This window comes from Capsella rubella, unplaced genomic scaffold (genome assembly GCF_000375325.1).
Source record: "Capsella rubella cultivar Monte Gargano unplaced genomic scaffold, Caprub1_0 scaffold_1, whole genome shotgun sequence".
Classification (NCBI taxonomy): domain Eukaryota; kingdom Viridiplantae; phylum Streptophyta; class Magnoliopsida; order Brassicales; family Brassicaceae; genus Capsella; species Capsella rubella.
This window is the reverse complement of record NW_006238923.1, coordinates 4,960,906-4,979,254: the sequence shown is the minus strand read 5'-3', so window position 1 is coordinate 4,979,254 and position 18,349 is coordinate 4,960,906. Positions and strand designations below refer to the sequence as shown.

Sequence of the window (18,349 nt, the reverse complement as noted above, 5' to 3'; positions counted from 1 at the left end):
ATGGAATCATGTCTTCCCCATGAAGTTGTCGAGAAAATCCTGGAGAGAGTTCCGGTGACATCTCTGCTGAGATTCAAGGCTGTGTCAAAGCAATGGAAATCAACGATGGAGTCACAATTCTTCCATGGAAGACAGTTGGACCAGCGTCAGCAATCCGGATATCCAAACGTTGCCATGGTCTGCGTAGATCTATATCTAAGTACGCTGGTGTTGTTTGGTTCATCATCAACAACACTCGAGGACGTCCCTGCTCCGTGGAAGAAGGAGAACGCAGCTTACTCTGTTTCTCCTTGTGTCTGTGACGGTTTCGTTTGTCTCCCTGATCCATGGCATTCCGTTTTGGTCTTCAACCCCACCACCAGATGGTATCGGGCTCTTCCTCTCAGCGAATTACAACTCCTCGAGGTCGAGTTAGGAAAAGATTACTACAAGCTTAACCACACAATATCTCATCTCGGTTTCGGTAAAGACAAAGTCACGGGCACGTACAAGCCCGTTTGGTTATACGACTCTGCAGAGATAGGCCTAGAAAACGCTACTACATGCGAAATTTTCGACTTTAGCACAAACCCTTGGAGATATGTCACTCCCTCTGCTCCTTATCGGGTTGTTGGTTTTGTTCTCTGTTTTGTAAAATTTTGATTATCTTCTTCCAACTTCAACTGTTCCTTTCTCAAATTTTACAATTTTCAGAGTTAAAAACTTTGTAAACACATATGATGGAAATCAAAATGATTCAATATACACTATTACTAGAAAAAATCACAACACAAGGGAGAATTCGATTTGTTTGCACACAGAATGTGAGTAATTTTTGAGAAAAATAAAAATCAAAAGCCTTTGGCGCCAGATTCTTTCAAAACAGCAGGTTGATCAGCCATAGATAAACAATATTTAGCAATCTGTCTGAACTTGGGAACGCTTCTCAAATCCACTTTTGTCCCGTCTCTCAAAGTGATGATGATGTCACCCCATTCTCCTATGAACCTCGGCACTACTTGCACGTCCTTTATCACTTTGTACGAGAAGTCGCTCCTGTCTTCCCCGGTGAGACCCGAGATCACCGTCACGCGAAGGTTTGTGAACCTGTATCGGAGGTTAAAGGCTCGAGACACTGCTGCTAAGGTTAGTGGGAGCCAGAGGATGGTTAGACCTAGGATGAGATTGGCCAATAGATCTCCGTAATGAGCTCCGCCGTCGAAGTAGATAGTTTCTTTCTTCACCGGTTTGGAGTCGGAAGGGACGGCGGATGCGGAGGCAGAGGAGGAAGCTAGGAGCAATCTATGGATTTGTCTTTGTGGTGATTTGGTGGAGGGAGACAGGGAAGAAGCCGGGAAGGAGAATGTGGTAGAGAGGAGTAGGGGTTTGCGTACGACGGAGGTTACGGCGGTTGACGGCGGAATCGAGGAAGAAGCTGCCATGAGAGAAACGATTTCGAGTGACTGGAGGATTTGAGCCAAAGAGGATTGATGACTTCTCTTCTCTGTTTTTTTGGATTCGGTGTTTGGCATACAATGTGCCACGTGGCTAAATCTCTATGGAGAGCAAATCTATCCAACTAATTGAAATCAATACCAACCGTAGATATCAGAAAGCAAAAATCAACCGTACTATTTAAGCTGATTAAAGCATGATATATTAAGCTTAATCGTATAAGATGAAGCAAACAATGCAAGTGTATACCTTGTTTAGGATTCTTTACAGTAGTCGTTTTGATAAAATTTGATACACAAATCATATCACACCTATACTTTCATAAGCTAGTAGTTATTAATGATCAGCTTTGCATCATATATATCTACAGACGAATACGGTTCTGATCTGGTCCTCTGTCTATTCACTGCCTTGAGCCGTGGCTACCGAGATCAGACGCAGCTTTAGCAGCTCGCTCTAATGCACCAGACAGCCAAAGAGCTCCGTTTGAGAAGTAACTGCTATTGACAACACTAGTTGCAGCAGCTGCTGCGGTTCTTCCTGTGGCAGAGATGGCTGATTTAGCCGTGTCTGAAACATGGTACCTTTGGTCGGTCATTCTCACAGCTTCAAGTCCGATAAAGATTTTGTCAGTGAGACCGATCCTCTGCTCTAATTGGGATACTCTAGCCATCGCCGCAGCTGATACGCCGTGGGATTCATCAAAGGTTTTAGCTTTGCTTAAAGCGTCTTTGCCTAGCACGAATCCTGTGGCAAGCATTGTTTTCACCACTTCTTGAGCTTTAGTCACTGCTTCTCCAGCGTTGAACTCGCTTGGTTGAGCATGAGGCTACATGATTGAAGAAGGAATGAGACCAAACATCAAACTTCAACACAAAAGACTACTGAAAGATTCTACTAATTAAAAAAACACAGAAAGATCAAAACTAAGAGATATGTAAAAAGAGATTCATACATGAGAGTCTGATTCATCTTCAAAACCCCGCGGATCCCCATTCCAGAAATCGAATTCTTCGTGATGCTGTCCCCAGCGCGTAATGCAAACACGCTGATCCAAAATCGTTGCTCCCTGAAGATAGCAAGGGATTCGAAAGAACCGAGTTATTCATGCTCAAGAGACTCCCAAAAAGAAAGAAAAAGTGGAACAAAATCAAAACAACACTTACACTGAGTAGAACAGCAGTTTCTTGAGAATAAGAATCCCTGAACATCACATAAGCAGTACAGGCTTGCTCACCTGACCTGTTCTCAATAACAACATAACAAAGGTTATCTTATGAATCCAGCATATGCAACAAAAGCCAAATTGATTTTGCTGGAAGTAAGGTTTACCTGACAATATCAATATATTCAATTGTACCAGAGAAAGAGAAGAAATCGATAAGATCTTTCTCAGTAACCGATGAAGATAAACCAGTAACTTCAACACCATACCCACTTTGACTATCCATCTATTGCTCAACAGCTGAAAATTAACAAAACCACCCTAAATCATTTCAACATAAACCCAATTCGACAAATTCATCACTTCCATACGAAATCGAAAATCATGAACACTAGGTATTTACTCTTCCCGATCTCTAATGTCAGCTTTACATGATCTGAAATTTCAATCGAAACTTGAGCGAGAACAGATTGAATCAAGAACATCAAAATCGTTTGATTACTACAGATCTAGAGAAGAACTTCAACGAAATCGAAGGATCGGAGTTACCTGTTGCTATTGACCAAGACACACACACACAGACACAGAGAAGCTCGGAAGAGAGACAAAGGTGTTGTTGACGATGAACTGATGATGTGAGTGGGAAAGGGTGTAGGAAACTACCTTTTCCGTGAATGAAACAGACGCAATTTTAAAAAAAAAATATATATATACATAAACGACGTCGTTTACTAGCTTGATAAATATTGGGTCTATCATTTTGGGAGTGAGCCCATATATGTAACTGATTCTAAAATTAACATAAATATTCCTTAAGGCCCAATCTTGTTTGATTATCATTTTGTTGTTGTGCGAAGAGGCCTTTTAAAATAGAATATATATACACTTGTAGGCAACAAAAATTAAAATAGAATATACACACTTTAATACCTTTTTGAATAAACTACTTTTCTTGATTTATACGAGCAAATAGAATACATCCGATACTATTTCAAGAAAATAATTAGAAGTTAATTTTTCAATTTACTAGATGTTAAAAGACAGTAATTAGAATAATAATTTATTGTTTCAGCAAGAAGAAATAATATAATAAAATAGATGTTCCTAACATTCTAGAACCTTTTACTTTTTAACATAACTTTTTGTTTTTGCATATATGTATATACATGTTGGATAAATAGTAGTGAATATTATCTATCCAACCGTCCAAATTAAAGTCCAAAGAGGTAAAAGATTTTCATTTTTCATAGTGAAATATTTTTTTTTAATGAAAACCTCAACTACAAATTGACAAAAGGAGAGAAAAGAAAAAGACGTGTGCCTAACAAAATGTTTGATGAATTGGTAAAAAAAAGAAGAAAAACGCAAAGAAGAACATTATTATTTATTATTCTTTTGCAATATGAGCCGTTGGCGAAATCAATACTTACGTCTCTCTTTCTCCATCTCTCATTGTTCTCTTCCTAGTTCTCTCCGCGTCCACGTGTATCAAAACCTTCTCACAGATTGGTCTACTAAAAAAACATATGTGTGTGTGGTTCATCTTGGTATCTTCTGACTTCTGAGTTCTGACTCTGTTGGCACTGTTGCTGCTATATGTATTTTTCATGCAAAACCAATTTCACTGTTATAAATTTTATGTCTTCTTTACCCTTTTTTTTTGTTTGTTTACTCATTTCTTTTAGTTTCATTTTCATTTGCCTACTAAATTATAGCTATATTGAACAGCAATAAGGTGCTACTATATAGCTTTACAAGTTCTTAAGTATGTGGCATTGTGGATTATGGAACTTTCAATTATTACGTCTCTATACGATAAATAAGACCATAATATTTAAGAAAAGTAAATACCTTATATCAAAATTAATTTCAGAGAATAGTTGAGTAGTAATATATTGTTCCAACTTCCAAGTCCTCACCACATATGCTTCATATATTTATTTGTTTTAATAGAAAAGTTGACCGTTGACTATATTCTATAGCTAAGTTAGACGGTTTGATTCGGATTTGAATTTCATATAGTGCTAATATAAAAGAAATTATATATATATATATATATATATATATATATATTGATATTGAGTTCACGTCATTTCGAAAATCTACAAGACTACAACGTGTTTATCAAAAACTCACCTAATTTTCTTAAGTCATATTTTTTCTTGTTGTCTTAAATTGACTCGATTTTAGTTGATTCAAACAACATCACATTCCAAATTGATATCTCCCATTTTCTTCACTCTCTTAGATTTTAATAATGTTTTAAAATAAAAATATATGTGATATATATTCTTAGTGTCTTTCTATGCTTAGTCGTTGATAATCTAATTGTCAATATTGTTTCAAAAACATAAAAATATCTTTGCCAACAAACCTGAAAGAAACTCTAGTTTTGTTTTGGGTTAAGTTTCGGATCGTTCTGAGCCTTTGTATTCTTACCGGAACTAACTATTATATATTAGATGTTAAATTGTTAATCATGTGTTGTTCTCTTCGTATTACCCAAAAAACAAAACACAAAATGTATAATACGATTAAAAACATGAATGTATTTTGAAGACAATTATCATAATGTATTGCTTATATTATCCATGCAGACAGAAAAGCTTAGATGACTAGATGATGTAATTAGTTAGATACTTAACTTAAAAAAATTATTAAATCTTTGAGTTATTGTTTTACGAAGAGCACGTGTTGAAAGTCGACGTTGACTTGAATGACACAAGGCATTGTCAAAAGAGAGAAAAAAACAAAAGAAAGAAGAAGAAGTAAAACAAAGGTATTAGGAGCCACCACGTTATCTCCTTCCTTCCTTCCGACGGATATTTCAAAACAATTAGCTGGTTACTACGTATAAGAACAGTATATATATATATACACACATAACATACACTGCACACACACACACACAATACTTGTATCTGTATGTAATGTGAGCAACTTGGCTTTTGTTATGATCAAAGAATTTCAACCTAATATATTTGTTGGCGAATTTTGTCTTTTTCCACAGAGATGCAATAGCGTGTGCTGTCACGCATCTGATGATGGCTGGTCAAGTAATGTAAATCACATGAGAAGGCATATTTATGGAATACAAACAATTTTTTGGTGATTCTCTTTATACCCCTTTGTTATGTAAACATGATAATAATCACTCAGAATCTAAATAACACTTTTGTTTTTACATACATGTAGATTATGAATGTAATCATCGAAACACTAGTTAACTTAAAGAGAGATTTAGTTGATTAATGTGGGAAAGAAGAAAGGAATGTGAACACACGATATAAAACAGATCACGTGGACAGCTCTTCGAACTTCACTTTCAGACACACAAGTCACTTAGATACGCCCAAGAAATACAGTCACCTATTCGATATAAAGAAAATTCTAAAGCAATACACAAAAGAAAAATAGAGAAAAAAGATCTTTCATTAAAAACGAAAAGAGAATAGAAAAGTTTACCATATGAAAATAGAAATAATAATCCATTGAGATATCATCAATTCCTTTTAAGGTTACATCTAAGGTATATCGTACTGTATATCGTAGATAACTTTACATACGTAATTTAAAACTTATCATAATTATATTGACCAACTCTCAAATTTGACAAGTTGGATGTTTCGAAAAAAATACGTCCTACAAAACTTGTTTTTAATCTAAATTCATGTTCCGAAGTGATTATTATATTACCTTAGACGTCCCAAAGATTAAACATATTAACTTATAAGTAGAGCATTAATATATAGATCTTAATTAGATCTCTTCTATGGGACGACGTCGAACTCAAAAGAATCTATGAGCTATGCTAGGATGGGAGACCTTCTTGTTGACGTGTAGACCTTTTATTTCATTTCTAGTCAACCAAATACGGTTTTACATCATACCGTATAAATCATGCCTTATAAGAAGATTAACAACTTAAATAAGCATATATTGTATTATATAAAATCGCATAGAGAAATAATGATTTGATTAGATTAGTCATAAACTCATACCGAGTGATACAAAACGCACTTTGCTACCGTCCAAATAATGAATGTATAAAAGATGGCTATCACACGTGGCAAATAATGAGTGGATTACAGCTGCCAAGATGCAACTCGCATTAAATTAATAATAATCCGTTAGTTGCATCGCACGCTGTGTTAATCTTTCGGCGCGACTTATGCTTCTTCGTTTTTATTAACATTTCATAATCATCAACAATATAGGTAAGGTAATTAAGGAATACTATTTACTTAACCTTTTAAGTATGTGTTTTGACGCGTTATCAAGTACTAACACTAATCTAGCTTTCCGTTTAGCAATATTTTTTCTATACGTTTTCTCAAACAAATCTTTATATAAATTAGCTTCGATAAATGTATATATGTAATGTAGTTACGTCTATATAGCTATACAGAAATTACCTGTTTTCAAACCCGGCTACGACTATAAGAGGACTAATGACCATCTCTTGTTGCAAGACATGTTTAATAATAAGCGCATGATGGTAACCAAAGATATTGGAAGCTCATAGAATACGATGCATGCACATGTCAATTAATCAGAAAACCCTCCAAATATAAGACAGCATTTTATTTTATTTTTCTTTTTAACAGTAAAATAGTAAGAGTATTGTAAAAAAACACGTCTATAAGAAAACATACAAGTGCTACTTTTATTTCTTGATGAGAGACAAAAGAGCCGACCCACCCACCACATCATGTTAATAGTTGTGGTCAACGGATCAAACGCCCACCACATAGATAAGTATTGCAGACTTGCAGTAATCTCGGTAATACTACACTAGTAGTAATAGATTAACAATAAGTAATCGAAATTAATAGATTAATACACTAATTACATGGGCAAAAACAAAAGAAAATAAAAATATAAACTCCCACGTGCGTGAACACGTGGTTCGTGACCCTAGATCACTTTGTCGACAGCTTTCTCGTATTCCTAATTTATCTGTTCAGCAGATGAACCAACCAACGAACGGACGGACGGAACATACATACTCTTTCCCCCGTACAGATTTTTAACTGCAAAAAGTTTTTGTTCGAAAAACAGAACTATCAAAAAAGTATATTTTATATTCCATTTGATAAAAGTACTTTATTATTCTTATATACTAATCTATATATATCGGAAATGCGTATTGGTCCTTTATTTTATGTCCTCCAATACATATCCACTAATTATATTCCATTTTGACACACAATTTCAAACCAAAATTCATGATATTGCTCATACCTCATAATGTTCTATACTCTTCCAGTTTAGTAGGGATATATGGTTGAAATCTTTTTTTAGTTTTTTTTTTCCTTGTGCATATAGAACAACTCGAATCTTTTGAAAGATTTGAACGATTCACAAAATACCAAATTGATAGAGTTAAGAATTCAACTAACTTTTACTATTTGAGATAAAACAAGTTGAAAAAAAAATTATGAATTGTGAATAGTATAGAAATGGGTTTATAATATAATTTTGTTTTTATCTTGTTTGTAGAAAAAAAAATATGAAGAGATATCTAATGACTTCATTTAAAATCAAAAGGAAAAAAATGTGACGTACATAAAGTTTTTAAACTACAAAGCAAAATTAAACTTCCTTTGACCAAAAAAAAAAAAAAACAGGTAAAAGTACTGAAACTTTTAAGAACATTTATAATAACTTTCAAAACACTAGAAAACAAAACAAAAAAAATCTTGATTTTTAATACATACGTTTTTTGTTTATGTTCTTGACTAAAATACTTTCCTTTTATGAAGAAATCTTATCTAAAAATAATAATTTAGACTCCGGACGTCATGTTAGAAAGAATTTTTTCTTAAAAAACCTCTAAAACAAATACTACAAAATATATAATTAATTAATTTCCAAATAAACAGCTTTATTAAACCAAAGAAGGAAAAAAGAAAAAAACAGAGGAGAGACTTTTTTTTTTTTGTTTTTTTTTTTATAACTTTGAGAGCCCTTCACTCCGATTCGTAGAGAGTTTCCTAGATACTACCATTTCATATATTTTTTTTGTAACCTTTTCTGTATTTGTTGTATTTGGCTTTCGTTAATCCAAATCCGTAAGTACCTTCTTTGTTGTTATTGTTATATATTAATCTCTTTCTAATTCTCTTCGTTAAGATTCTCCTTTTTTTTCTTTCCTTCTTGCTTCTTCTTCTTCTTCATTCTCCGTTGTTGATTCATTTTCAGATCAGTGATTCCTACCTACGGTTTTATTTTTTTTTGAAATTTCTCTGTTTTGTTTTTTGAGGTCAAATTGAGTTTTTTTCCTCATTTGGAATCTGAAGATCTGACATTTGAAGCTACCATTTCTTTTTCTTTTTGGCGATTGAATCTTGATGCTTCAATAAAGAAAAATATTTTTGTTTTGAGGTTGTTCTGATTCCATTTTTGACGATCTCAATATCGAAAATGGGAATACTCTGAATCGTCTTCTGATTGATTCTTTTTGTTTTCTTGAGATTTCTCTAAAAGTCTCTCTCTCTCTCTCTCTCTTTGCATTTCGTGTTTGGTTTTCGGAATCTGTACCGGAGAAGATGGTGGAAGATCGGGCGTATTTGATATCAAGGGTATTCTCAAGTTCTCGTCTTTCTGAATCGAAGTGGCCTTACATGTTTCCAGAAGCAGAGGATTCCTCTGACTCCAAGCTCACCAGTGGCGGCAAGAGAGCTGCTCTGGATGAGCTCCAAGACGACGACCTCAGACAGAGCAAGTCTCTCAGATTGATGGGGTTGTCCGAAATTCATGGCAATGTTTCGTCTGATGAAGAACAACAAGACCAAGAACAAGAGTCTGATTCTAACAATGGTAATAATAATGATGGCGATTCACTTATCAACGATATTGGCAGGGACAATTCGATCAGCTGTTTGATCCGTTGCTCCAGGTCTGGTTACGGCTCCATTGCTTCCTTAAACCGGAGTTTCCGGTCTCTGGTTAAGTCCGGAGAGATCTACAGACTCAGGAGGCAAAACCAGATTGTTGAACATTGGGTTTACTTCTCCTGCCAGCTCTTGGAATGGGTTGCTTTCAATCCTGTTGAAAGGAGATGGATGAGTCTGCCAACTATGCCTTCAGGTGGTACCTTCATGTGTACCGATAAAGAATCGTTAGCTGTTGGCACGGATTTGCTTGTTTTAGGCAAAGATGATTACTCGTCCCATGTTATATACAGATATAGTCTTTTGAATAACTCTTGGTCATCCGGTATGAGGATGAACTCGCCTAGGTGTTTGTTTGGCTCAGCGAGTCTTGGAGAGATTGCAATCTTCGCTGGTGGTTGTGACTCTCGTGGCAAAACCAGTGATTCCGCTGAGATTTATAACTCCGAGCTTCAGACTTGGACTACACTTCCAAAGATGAACAAACCGAGGAAGATGTGTTCGGGTGTTTTCATGGATGGGAAGTTCTATGTGATTGGAGGGATTGGCGGAAAAGACTCTAAAGTGCTTACTTGCGGTGAGGAGTTTGATTTAGAGACGAAGAAATGGACGGAGATCCCGGAAATGTCGCCTCCAAGGAGCCGGGAAATGCCAGCAGCAGCAGAGGCGCCACCTCTTGTTGCGGTAGTGAAGAATCAGTTGTATGCTGCGGATCATGCTGACATGGAAGTGAGGAAGTATGATAAGGAGAGGAAGAAATGGTTTACATTAGGGAGATTGCCCGAGAGAGCGGACTCGGTTAACGGTTGGGGATTAGCGTTTAGAGCTTGCGGCGAGCGGTTGATTGTAATTGGTGGTCCTAAGAGTTCAGGTGGAGGGTACATTGAGCTGAATTCTTGGATACCAAGGAGTGATCAAAGTCCTCCTCAATGGACATTGCTCGATAGAAAACATTCATCGAACTTCGTATACAATTGTGCGGTGATGGGTTGCTGATCGATCATAAAAATAATAAGGTTTCAACAATAATTTTTCAGATGATTTTTAAGATTCTCCTCTTCTTGTTGGAGGAGATGTCCAAATTTTCAGTCTTTTTTATTTTATTTTAATTTTTCGTATTTATTATAAAAGAAATTTATTTCAATTCAATTGGATACATAATCATCTTGGTGGTATTGTAAGATTCTTGAAAAGAATAGAAACAGGTTTTTGTAATAAGTTTGGTGGAGAAAGTTCAGAATCAAGAGTTTTTATTTTATTCAGTTCTGTTATAAGTTATTGAATTTTGTTTTCTGAATTTTGTCTTATATATATATATATATATATATTCATTCTGTGTTTTGAGTTTCTTATATATACAAGATACATCTTGATCTATGTATAGTTGTAGTTTGCAAGATACATACATCTTTGATATTTTTTACTTGCAAGTAATACCTAAAACTTTTTGAAAATTCTCTTTCCTTTTTCTTTTGGTTCTCTCTGTTTTGGGAGTTTTGGTTCTTTCTTCAGACAATGGTTGCAATAAATTCTTTGAAAAGTTTTTAAAAAAAAAGAAAACCAAAGATGGAGTTTAAACATGAAAATGGCAGTTTGAATCTGATTTTGACGTGTAGGTCTCTGTCATTTTCTTTTGGATCCATCAGCTTTTGTATGATTTTCATGAGCTATTAGACCATAAATATTAAAAAGAACAACCACCTAACATTAGCTAGCTATGCTAAGCTTTTGCTAGTTCACTAAATATAGATACTTCAAAACAAAAATGGAGATGAATCATCCAATCACGGAATCACCCACCTCCTCTATATTTAAAACTGCAAAAGCTATTACAATCGTCTTAACACTTTTTTTGTAAATAATGTTAAGTGAACTGTCTATTAATAAAATAAAACAAGACTATTAGAAATTAATTATTATGCTTTACATTTTTATTAAAATTAATAAAGGCGAATTTTCTTGTAAAAAACATAATTAGTAAAAATAAAATGGATAAGAATCAAACTTACTGTTTCATTTTACTAATAAAATGGCACAGTTAACAATACATCCAAACTTTTAACCATTTCTGATTATATTTCAGTATAGCATACAAATCCTAAAACGTTTACCTTGTGTGCTGCTTGAGTATAGTATATCATTTTCTTATTTCAGATTATATCTATCTTGTTACGAACATAGTATACAAGTAAAGAAGAGGTAGGATCATTTCGAATATCAGATAAAGTAAAAGGTATGTTGTCAAAACCGAATGAGCAAATATCATTTAAAAGATTAAACAAAGAGTCAACAAAAACATTCAGAATACTGATTGTGTCCAACTAAAAAACTTAAACAACGCCAGAGAAATGAAGATAAGTAAAAAGTTTCAGACTGATTATGATTCTGCTTCACCGGAATGAAAAGACTTCAGCTCTGATACTCTTCAGTAGTGGGCTGGCAAAAAGGCACTTCCTGGCTGACGGTTAGCCAAAGGTCCGTGACATGAGAGGAACTGCAATAGAAACCAAACCAAAGCATTGTTCAATTCAAGCAACAAAATATGTTTCTAGTTATTACTATTACTAGTAACACAAGACAATACCTTAGCGTTGACACCATCAGGAATAACACGCTTCTCTTGCCTCAACTTAGTGAAGTCTGCCCTGTTGAACTTAGTGAATCCCCTGAAATTAAAAAACAAGTCACACGCTTGATGAGTTAGCTTGCTTGTAGCCATTAAACAGTGAGATAACTCAAAGTGAAAGGACAATTCTAAAAACATACCACTTCCTGCTGACAATAATCTTTTGACGACCAGGGAACTTGAACTTAGCACGACGAAGAGCCTCTTGAGCATGGTGACCATGGGCATCCTTGCAACGAACAGACAAAAGCACCTGTCCAATGGCAACACGGGCACAAGTACCCAAAGCTTTACCAAAAGCACCTCTCATACCAGTCTGAAGCCTATCAGCTCCAGCACACGAAAGCATCTTGTTAATCCTGAGAACATGGAAAGGATGAACCCTGATCCTCAAATGGAAAGCATCCTTTCCAGCAGACTTCACCATATACTTGTTGCAAGCAATACGGGCAGCCTCAAGAGCTTCACTCGACACATTCTCCTTCTCCCACGAAACCAAATGAACACAGAATGGGAACTCGTCCACACCCTTCCTCTTCATACCGACGTCATAGATCCTGATTTTGGGATCTGGCACACCACGACAGTAGCGAGATTTAGGGTAGGGTTTACCCTTGATCTGACGGTAACACCTCGCAGGTCCTGTAATATAAGATTTAGACTTTAGCTCGGAACCATATCTATGATTATTCTCACATCAACCAAATACTGATAAATCAACAATCAAAATATTCTAATCAGAAGGGAGATTTAACCTAACCATTTGTACAACGAATAGCAAAAATCAAATGCAGAATCTATGATTCTAAAACGCATTTCAACTAGATGAACAGAATAATCAACCTCAGAATCTCAAATCGAAACAAAGGGGGAACATTTGGTATAATAAATCCATGGAGGAAATGGGAAAAACCCAGAGACCATAGCTAAGAATACAAGAGAGATCGAGGAACTTACTTCTTCCCATGGCGTCTTTCTCCCTATCTCAGCCAAAAAGCGCGGCTGCTCGACGAAAAAACAGATACCCTAGAAAATGACTTCAATTTATAGATCTGATCTTTTCTAGGTCAACAATTTGCTGCTGTGCTATAACTCATGGGCTTTTTTTAAAGCCCATTATAAATGAAAGATAGTTGTTAAAGCCCATTATAAATGAAAGATAATTATTAAAGCCCATTGTCAATGAAGTTTCCCTCCCTCCAGGTTGCAACAACTCACTCATACCGAAACTTTTCCAGCCATCACTAATAAAGCCATCATCACGTGCAGCCTGAGTAAACTGCTTGAGCGTATTGGTTTATAACAAGAACAATAAGCTTTTGTGTTATCCTCTTTGTACCTACTACAGGACTGAAGATTTATGATTCCCAAAACCAAATCTTTATAGTCAGTTTCCATGGATGTCCGTTTATATGGGAGTTTGGTTTATTATGTCAAGAGTTTAATCTCTATTTTGTAATTTGTTTTCACCATTTTCTTCTTATTGTTTGTTACTTAGCTTCTCGTGATCTCCATCCACTTGATTTAAAATTTTAGATTCTTGTTGTCCAAGTTTGCAGCTTTTTCTTTATTAATGAACTTTAAAAGACAGATTACATAATTGACTGAGTAAATGTATACATGATCCAAGATAAAAAAAAATGTTGCAGAGCAAAATCTTCGAAGCTTAGAGTTCTGAAACCAAGATCCGCTCTTGTATGTCTGAAAATGTCTGCACATCTTTTCCCCACAACCTAGATATTCAAAGAAAAAAACAGTAACGATTTCATCACTCAGAATTTCGACAAAACAGGAAAAACATAGCAAGTTGAAAAGTATTTGTGCCGCACCAACAAGCGATACCAATGGCGTTGGATCCGCCTTTATCAGCTCCTTCATCATCTCCGACATGCACTGCTCTGTTTGCTTCTACGCTGATTTGTTCTGCGCTCGACATGGAATCTTTAAATGTAAAACCTTATGTAGTGATTTCAAGAAACAACACTTCAGTTTAGGATGCAATACCTAACGCGGATTTAAAGATTCGTTCATCAGGCTTCTCGTATCCGACTTCAGAGGATACAATCACAGCATCAAACCTACAAAAGAACGAACATAATACACAATAAGCATTTATGGTGTTAACTTTAAAACTCAGATTCCAGGTTTAATAACAGAACATGATAAAGCTTACATATCTATGACATTAAGATCCTTCAATAGCTTTCTTAGCCGGCTATCAAAATTAGACACAACAGCCATCTTAACTGCAATCATCTAACACCAATTTTAGAAATCAGCAATAATAAATACAAAAAGTAATCTAAGTACATAAACAAGAAGAGAGTTCTTCAATGTAATAAATAACCTCCAGCATCTTTCAGTAGTGACATTGTCTCATAAGCTCCTTCTGGGAGATGCCATGCCTCGCCATTCGCGTAATACTAAGAGAAAGACACAGATGATTAACCCGTCTTTCATGCATCAGTGTGATGAATTGTTAATGGAACATAAAAGAACACTCAAACACTCTTTCAGTCGATACTAACTTGGTAGACTTCTTCGAAGTAGTCATTATCAGAACAACCAGTAGCTTCCGAAACAACAAGCTTCCAGAACGGTCTTCCATCTCCCTGACAGTAGAATGAAAGATGTTTTAATACAATGGCTAACCGTAACGATCAAAAATAGAATCTGTTAAAAAGAGAGATTCACTCATTCATTCAGGGACCTGATAACGCAGCTTCTCAGGCCACGGAGCAGCAAAAACTCTCTTGAAACCTTGCTTAATCTCAGCTGGAGTTGTCTTGACACCTGAACTAGAAACAAAACCAAAAAAAAAAAAAACAACTTGAGAACGAGCATATGAGATTGGTGTCTGTACGGGTCAAATAGTGTAAGAAAGTGACCATATTTTTGGCCCAAGGAAGCGTAGGTTTCATGCACAGGTTTCGACAATTGCAGAAGAGTTCCTCCAGCATCAAGCAACAATCCATCATAAGCTCTCTTGATTGGCTTGCCTTCACAAATGAAAGCGAAAAAAAAACTCAGAATCATTCATCAAATCCCAATTCTGATTCCGTTGATAAAGAATCCCTTATTGATAGAACGCCCAATCTCCGATTCACTTGAATCAAAAAGCAACTATCACAGATTCCAATTCAATTTCGCCATTATAAAGGAGGATAAGCAACTAACCAGTGCTGAAAGAGACGGAAGAAGAGCGGAGAGAGCTGGAGAGTGGTCTCAAGGTTTCAAATAGATAGCTTCCTCGTGAACATCTCAGACAAGCTCCCATCTTTGTGAATTCCGAAAATGTCAAGATTTCTTCTACAGACAAAGCTCTCTTTACAAAAATGTGACTGGTTTGATTTTAGGAGAAATTTCAGAAAAAAGTCCTCAAACTAACTAAAACATTACAAAGTAACCCACTAATATAATGTTTGCTGTCTTTAAGTCTTAATCAGCGGATACAACAAGAAAAGAAGTAATTAGTCAGATGCTTATTTTGTATTTTTCATAAAAAAAAAATTATTATGAAAACTTTGATTAGTCTGTGGGTTATTTTGCAATTTTTCTTTTCTGAACTTGGGTTTGTAAAACCTTCTGACTGGAGTGGAGTGTTTTAGTTTGTCGTGTAAACAAAAAACCCTGAGGATTTTTCGTGTTCTCCGGCGGAGATATTGCGGGCAGAAACGTTGACACACTCTCTCTCACTTCATCGGAGACCACATATATGGCGACGGAGCTGGAAGAGCTTGTTGAATTTTTGTCATCTCCTTCTCCGCCTGTAAGTTTTTTTACATTTGGTTTCATCTCTTTCTGAGCTATGAGGCTGCGCCGACAATTTTAGATTCTAGGGTTTTTGGTTTCCGATGATCCTGATTGAATGGAGAAACAAACATGTAGGTGAAGAAAGCTGCGGTGGAGATTGTTAGTGGGTTAACTGGTTCGGAGGAGGGTTTACAATCTCTATCCAAGTATTCTGAGATTCTTCTTCCATCTCTGTCTCGTCTTCTATATGAAAGCAAGGTTCATTGGCTCAAATCTTAAGAAGCACTATTTTTTCTTTTTTTAAATGGATTTGGATTGGTATTGAACTGTTTGAATTCATATTTTCCAGGAGGTATCAGAGCCAGCAGCTCAGGCTCTTGTAAATCTTTCTCAGAACTCTGAAATTGCTGGGAAGATGATTCAAATGGGCTTGATCAAAGTGGCCATGGACATGTTGTATAAACCAGAGTCTTGTATTACCAGATTGCTTGTTATGCTTCTGGTTAATCTCACTCAGTTGGATGATGGGGTTTCTTCTTTGCTTCAGGTTGTTTATCTTTGTTAATTACCCTTCTATCTTGAATTATCAAGTTAAACTTTTGTAATGGTGGAGAGTGGTAGCTAATCGTTGAAAACTTTATCACTTTGTTAGATTGACGATGAGAAGATGCATGGACTACATATCATGAAGCTTGTTAGGTCATTTTGCAGGTCTGCTGATGAAACTTCTGGTATGTTCTTACCACCACAGTCTTTTATTGGTTATATAATTTGATAATAATAGTCTGTAGATATGATAATCTGGAATATCTTTTATCTATATCATGTTTGTGTTTCATATATCGGATCACCGGTAAGACTAAAAGTTCTTAAGTCTTAATTGCGTCCTGAGTCCTAATTGCTCCCATATATTTTCTGATTTTGTCAACGTGTAATGCTTGCATTTGGACCATTGAAATAGTTCTTTACACGCTAAGTAAATAATATGCATAGTGTCTTACTGTTAGTTTAGTTTATGGTTTGCAACCATATTACATTGCTACTGGATAGAAAGACGAAAAAATTACTGAATGTTGTTCTTGTGTTTGCACCAGATGATAAGTTTGAGCATGTCGGCTCAATCCTTGTCAACATATCAAAAACAGAAGATGGGAGGAAATTGTTACTGGAGCCAAAGAGAGGACTACTGAAACAGATTATTAGGCAGTTTGATTCTACAAATCAATTGCGAAAGAAAGGGGTATGTCCAAAGGAGTTTGGCAGATTACTAACCTGTTACTTAATCTATCATTTGTATAATTTAACATGGATTATGGTTTATTGGTGTTCAGGTAGCTGGAACAATTCGTAACTGCTGTTTTGAAGCGAAAAACCAACTCCAGAATATACTCTTGATATCAGAGTTTCTCTGGCCCGCTCTGCTCCTACCAGTTGCAGGCAACAAGGTTTTTTGATATTGCTTTATAGCTGTTACATTATCGCTAAATGAAGTTATGAGAAAACAGTCGTTGATCATTGGGTTTTTACCTTGATTAGACATACAGTGAGCAGGATATCTCAAAAATGCCACCTGAGCTTGGAAGTGCACTTTCCATTGAGCGAGAACCAGTTACTGATCCTGATATTCGCGTTCAGACACTAGAAGCTATATATTTGATCATCTTAGAGGTATAAACAATTCTCTTTGTCGATGCTGTGCCTTTTGTTTTTACTTATACCTGGTTAGTAATTCACCAAATCCAAAACCCACAAAAAATCTTCTGATATGTTGCAGGAGGCAGGTCGAAGAGCATTTTGGTCAGTCAACGGACCACGGATTCTACAAGTGGGATACGAATACGAGGAAGATCCGAAAGCAATGAGAGCTTATGAGCAAGTCGGTTCTTTGGTATGTTCTCATTGACTGATTCTACTTGACTTAAGATAACATATTTCTAAGCATTGAGTCAATGGCATTGACCCTTGCTCGCATTCCTGTCTTAACCAGCTTGTTGAAGAAACCGGAGGCCCTGAAGATTCATCGGAACCGACAAAAGCAGAGTCTTAAAAAGTTAACATTATTTGTTGTCTATGGCTCTTAGTCCCCATTTTTGCCGGCTCTCCAAAAGGAAGTAACTTGTCCTGTATCATGAACAAAGTTATCTTCTCTCTTTTCCATGGGAAGAGTTGCTATTATATTTTGTGCACTTGTTGTAACACTAGAGATTTCCTATTAACTTATCTTATTAGTGTTCCATCTTCTATTTGATAAAGACTTGTTACACATTTGGCTATTTCCCCTAATGGTTCTGAATCTGGATCGGAAATCAAAAAGATAAGGTTCTATTTAATTTACTACTCCTTTTTAAACATTGAAATCTTCAAATGAATGTAAGTATAGAACCAATGTCCAATACAAATTATTGCAACACCACGAGGCAGCCACCGAATACCACAATCGGACAGAGAGGCAGAGTCAATGATTAGATTGTTTCT

At 35.8% G+C, this 18,349-nt stretch overlaps 6 protein-coding genes and 1 pseudogene across 6 annotated transcripts; 3 read left to right on the top strand and 4 right to left on the bottom strand.

Annotated features, from left to right (window-relative positions):
• On the top strand, positions 1 to 649 carry LOC17899531 (annotated as a pseudogene).
• A 71-nt stretch (positions 650 to 720) lies between these two features.
• On the bottom strand, positions 721 to 1,476 carry LOC17898925. Its single transcript, XM_006304631.2, has one exon. The coding sequence runs from the start codon at positions 1,419 to 1,421 to the stop codon at positions 831 to 833; it is 591 nt and encodes a 196-aa protein (XP_006304693.2). The 5' UTR covers positions 1,422 to 1,476; the 3' UTR covers positions 721 to 830.
• Positions 1,477 to 1,611: 135 nt separating this feature from the next.
• Positions 1,612 to 3,258, bottom strand: LOC17898779 (binding partner of ACD11 1). The gene is made up of 5 exons (XM_006304080.2): positions 3,149 to 3,258; positions 2,767 to 2,899; positions 2,601 to 2,676; positions 2,390 to 2,503; positions 1,612 to 2,263 (listed from the first exon to the last, which is right to left on the bottom strand). The coding sequence occupies exons 2-5, from the start codon at positions 2,883 to 2,885 to the stop codon at positions 1,838 to 1,840; spliced, it is 735 nt and encodes a 244-aa protein (XP_006304142.1). The 5' UTR covers positions 2,886 to 2,899; positions 3,149 to 3,258; the 3' UTR covers positions 1,612 to 1,837.
• Positions 3,259 to 8,538: 5,280 nt separating this feature from the next.
• On the top strand, positions 8,539 to 10,753 carry LOC17896881 (F-box/kelch-repeat protein SKIP11). Its single transcript, XM_006307446.2, has one exon. The coding sequence runs from the start codon at positions 9,151 to 9,153 to the stop codon at positions 10,489 to 10,491; it is 1,341 nt and encodes a 446-aa protein (XP_006307508.1). The 5' UTR covers positions 8,539 to 9,150; the 3' UTR covers positions 10,492 to 10,753.
• A 978-nt stretch (positions 10,754 to 11,731) lies between these two features.
• On the bottom strand, positions 11,732 to 13,164 carry LOC17899899 (60S ribosomal protein L10-1). The gene is made up of 4 exons (XM_006305522.2): positions 13,079 to 13,164; positions 12,262 to 12,763; positions 12,080 to 12,161; positions 11,732 to 11,989 (listed from the first exon to the last, which is right to left on the bottom strand). The coding sequence occupies exons 1-4, from the start codon at positions 13,086 to 13,088 to the stop codon at positions 11,921 to 11,923; spliced, it is 663 nt and encodes a 220-aa protein (XP_006305584.1). The 5' UTR covers positions 13,089 to 13,164; the 3' UTR covers positions 11,732 to 11,920.
• Positions 13,165 to 13,661: 497 nt separating this feature from the next.
• Positions 13,662 to 15,434, bottom strand: LOC17899887 (haloacid dehalogenase-like hydrolase domain-containing protein 3). Its single transcript, XM_006304069.2, has 9 exons — positions 15,299 to 15,434; positions 15,010 to 15,120; positions 14,832 to 14,914; positions 14,650 to 14,733; positions 14,469 to 14,544; positions 14,295 to 14,367; positions 14,126 to 14,199; positions 13,951 to 14,044; positions 13,662 to 13,854 (listed from the first exon to the last, which is right to left on the bottom strand). Exons 1-9 carry the CDS (start codon positions 15,396 to 15,398, stop codon positions 13,788 to 13,790), a joined length of 762 nt encoding a protein of 253 aa, XP_006304131.1. The 5' UTR covers positions 15,399 to 15,434; the 3' UTR covers positions 13,662 to 13,787.
• Positions 15,435 to 15,750: 316 nt separating this feature from the next.
• LOC111832579 (protein HGH1 homolog) lies at positions 15,751 to 18,141 on the top strand. Its single transcript, XM_023789833.1, has 9 exons — positions 15,751 to 15,890; positions 16,010 to 16,132; positions 16,224 to 16,421; positions 16,527 to 16,605; positions 16,969 to 17,114; positions 17,206 to 17,319; positions 17,411 to 17,542; positions 17,649 to 17,762; positions 17,862 to 18,141. The coding sequence occupies exons 1-9, from the start codon at positions 15,837 to 15,839 to the stop codon at positions 17,919 to 17,921; spliced, it is 1,020 nt and encodes a 339-aa protein (XP_023645601.1). The 5' UTR covers positions 15,751 to 15,836; the 3' UTR covers positions 17,922 to 18,141.
• Positions 18,142 to 18,349: the final 208 nt, after the last annotated feature.